Source organism: Rhagoletis pomonella, unplaced genomic scaffold, assembly GCF_013731165.1.
Source record: "Rhagoletis pomonella isolate Grant_MI unplaced genomic scaffold, Rhpom_1.0 Rhpom_scaffold_11275, whole genome shotgun sequence".
NCBI lineage: Eukaryota > Metazoa > Arthropoda > Insecta > Diptera > Tephritidae > Rhagoletis > Rhagoletis pomonella.
Genome location: NW_023469801.1, coordinates 1,395 through 5,207, shown reverse-complemented (window position 1 = coordinate 5,207; position 3,813 = coordinate 1,395). Strand labels below are relative to the sequence as shown.

Sequence of the window (3,813 nt, the reverse complement as noted above, 5' to 3'; positions counted from 1 at the left end):
ATTTTTACTCGCAAACATTTCGCCAAAAACAGAGTCCTGTTTTCAAAATGACCAGAATTGAATGTAGAGATCTGAATAAAGAATTGGGTAGGCTAAATGCGTGTCGGCTGAAAGCTGTGAAGCGTGATGTCGTTGAGGCGACTGTTCGCCTTCAGTTGCTGAAAAAGGTGGACAATTGCCATGTAAGTACTTATTATACTGAAGTGTAATCGGACATATTCGAGTATACATACATACATACATATGTATATAGTAGAGTGGTTCAAAATTTTTTTTTTGGAAATTCATAAACGCTACCTCAAATTATTGTTATTTGTGATAAAAAAAGAGAAACGTATTTTTTTTTTTTGAAAAAAAGTTTTATTAGAGGTCGCGCTGGTCGGTGTTTTATAAATAGGCTGATGTTCTCAATTTTTTATTTTCTTGACATGTTAAAATTCAGGTAAAAATGTGGTTTTTGCATATAATTACTCTGGTGTTATTGGGGAACATTCCCTTAATCACATACCTGTCTTGGGTAGCTGGAATGGGCCTAACGCCCGAAAATATGCTCTCGCAAAGAGACTAATAAAATTGAAACGTTGCTACTGAACGATTTAAGCGTTGTCATGGGTTGGAACTTGTTATCAGGGGGTTTCAGGGATTGCTTATTTGGAATCTGAAGTCAGTTTCCCAAAATTCAAAATGGCGGATCCAAAATGGCGATTCATTTTTTTTTAATTTTTGGATTGGTTTGAAAACCCGCACTCGGGAGTTTTTGAGGCCGCCGATTACGAATCTGAAGTCAATTTTTTTAAATTCAAAATAACGGATCCAATATGGCGATCAAATTAAAAAAAAAAATAAAAATACTAAAATTAAAACGTTGATACTGAACGGTTTAAGCATTGTCAAGGGTTGAAACTCGTTTTCAGTAGGTTTCTGGGGTTGCTGATTACGAATCTGTTTTCAGATTTTCACGATTCGAAAATGGTGGATCCAAAATGGCCACCAACTCTAAAAAAAGTTATTGGAATTGTTTGAAACTCTTAACCGCCATTTTGAATTTTGAAAATATGACAACACATTCGTAATAAGTAACCCCAGAAAACCCCTGGAAACGAGTTTCAACCCCTCAAAATGCTTAAAACGTTCAGTATCAACGTTTTAATTTTAGAATTTTTATTTTTTTTAATTTGATCGCAATATTGGATCCGCCATTTCGAATTTAAAAAAAATTTACATCAGATTCGTAATCGGCGACCTCAAAAACTCCCGAGTGCCGGTTTTCAAGCAAAACCAATAATGTAAAAAAAAAATTAATCGCCATTTTGGATCCGTCATTTTGAAATTTGAAAAACTGACTTCAGATTCCTAATTATCAACCTCAGAAACCCCCTGGTAACAAGTTCTAACCCATGACAACGCGTAAATCGTTCAGTATCAACGTTTTAATTTTACTAATGTCTTTTCGAGAGAATATTTTCGGGAACTAGGCCCATTCTAACTGTCCAAGACAGGTGTGTAATTAAGGGAATGTTCCCCAGTAATACCAGAGTAATTATATGTAAGAACCACATTTTTAGTTGCATCTTAACATGTCACAAAAATAAAAAAATTGAGAACATCAGCGTTTTTATAAAAAAACCGACCAGCGCGACCTCTAAAAAAAAACTTTTTTTCATCACAAATAACATTATTCTAATGTAGCGTTTATGAATTTCCAAAAAGATTGTTTTTATGAACCATTCTAATATATAGTAAGTAAATTGAAATAATTTACTTTTTAGCTGCATGTTGAGCTTATGCGGAAATACAACACCTTCCAACCATTTCTGATCAATGTTACCTTCGATGCTTGCGCATTTATGAAAACGCGCAGAAATTCCGTATACTTTGATATTTTATTCAAACTAATAGAGAAATTCACAAATGCAAATCATACATGTCCTTATGAGGTGAGCTTCAAAGCATATAAACATTTTGTTTAATTTTAATTTTATCTACGAGTGGTATACTCTTCTTTCTCATTGCAGGGCGAATTCATCATAGACCGCTTTCGGCCGCTGCATAGTAATCTCATGCTGCCGCTTCCCACCGGCGACTATCGCATTTTATTTGGGTTTTACATTTCAGGCGCCCTCCTCGGCAATTTATATGTATGGTTTGCCTTTAAAGAGCTGGAAAAATGGGAAACATCGCAAAAGAAGTTAGACACTCCAAAAAATCTCCGGGTTCTTTAAGATCTGCATCAGAAATTCTAACAAGAAATGTGGGCGGCATTCTTCATTACGCATTTAAACCAAAATCGGCCAGATGCCACAACCAAAATGGCAGCTATATATCGCTACCTTAATATAGAAAGGCCCTATCTGACATCGTCGCTGATATACAAAAAGCCGTAACTAACTAAAAATCGAAAATTTACGTTTTAATTGATTATGATGCATTTGATCACATTATGTGGCCCCAAATCGTTTTATGCAATAAAAGATTTTAGTTAGTTACGGCTTTGTGCTTTTCAGCGACGATGTGAGATAGGGCCTTTCTATATTAAGGCAACGATATGTGGGTTGGCAAATCAGATTTTTAACTCCATGCACAGCTGTCGCTTTTAAATTTTTATGAAAATTAGATGAATTTTTTAAACACACAAAGATTGAAACATGCGGTTGTATGTTTTCATTAAAAAATTAACTTTACTGTACTAATAATGGAATTTAATAAATAGAAACAAATAACAAAAAAGGCGAAAAAGCATTGCTTTATTTTAGTGCATACGAGTGTATTAAATCAAATAAAACACCTCTTTGAGGTAAACTTTTCGAGTGACGAAAGCTGAACTAGAAACACAAAATTTATGATATCAATTTCGTGACGAAAATTATACGCATTTTTTAACTGCATTGGAAACGTAGGGAAAATCTTTTTTATTCATACGAATCGTTGCAAAAGTTCTGTCTTTTGTTTTGTGCTTATCTAGATCTCACTTATGTATTCAAATCGATGTATATATTGAAACATATAGTTTTTCGAATACGGAATAAAGCGAAAAAGAATGATCACATCCTTTGTATTCGAAAAAATTAAAAAATTAAATAAAATTATGAGAAATGATAAAAACTTATCAACCTGGTACCAACTTTGGATACAATAAACAACTGTATTCGTCTGATAGTCTCGTAGTTTATTTTTGTTAACATTTCTACCGGGTGTGGGGCGCACACATGTGCATTTTTTAAGAAGTTTTACTTCTATCACGTGTACGGTGTTGCACTCGTGCTATTAAACTAATGCTTTTTTCTCAAGTAGTTTTGCTCAGTGCCAATTTATACACATCGTCGTTCAAAGTACAAAACCGCGTATCGTCATTCTGCAAAACCGTGTAACTCACATTTGCTGCCAAAAATTGGATTTGCTCACAGAAGTTCATGGCTCAATCCTTATCCATTCGTCCTGAAATATACTAGCCAGAAATGCGACTGCTTTATAAAAAAGATAACCATTTTGAAATATGAGTGTTTTTACTCTCTAGAAAATAATTTATGCAACGACGATATGTATGTAGGTAGTAGCGGCACCATTGGGTGAACAAAATGCATTCATACATTCATATTTATTTACAACTGTAGGTAATATTGTACGCGTCTTCCCAGGTAGGTTAAGTGTGGGTGATAAACTCATGTAGCATAGTTAAACACTGTGTACATATCTGTAACTAAAATGGGGAGAAATTCTACAATTTCGGCATGTGATTGAAAAAACTCTAAAATACACACAAATTGTGGTTTCCAAGACATATACGAAGTGATTAGCACAGCTGCATCCTTCAGC

At 34.3% G+C, this 3,813-nt stretch overlaps 1 protein-coding gene across 1 annotated transcript; it reads left to right on the top strand.

The window, feature by feature from the left end:
- Positions 1–47: 47 nt before the first annotated feature.
- Positions 48–1,937, top strand: LOC118756639 (the record flags this gene model as incomplete). The annotated part of the gene is made up of 2 exons (XM_036491395.1): positions 48–182; positions 1,770–1,937. Coding segments are annotated over exons 1-2 (303 nt in total), but the record flags the coding sequence as incomplete, so codon positions are not given.
- Between the last annotated feature and the right edge of the window lie 1,876 nt (positions 1,938–3,813).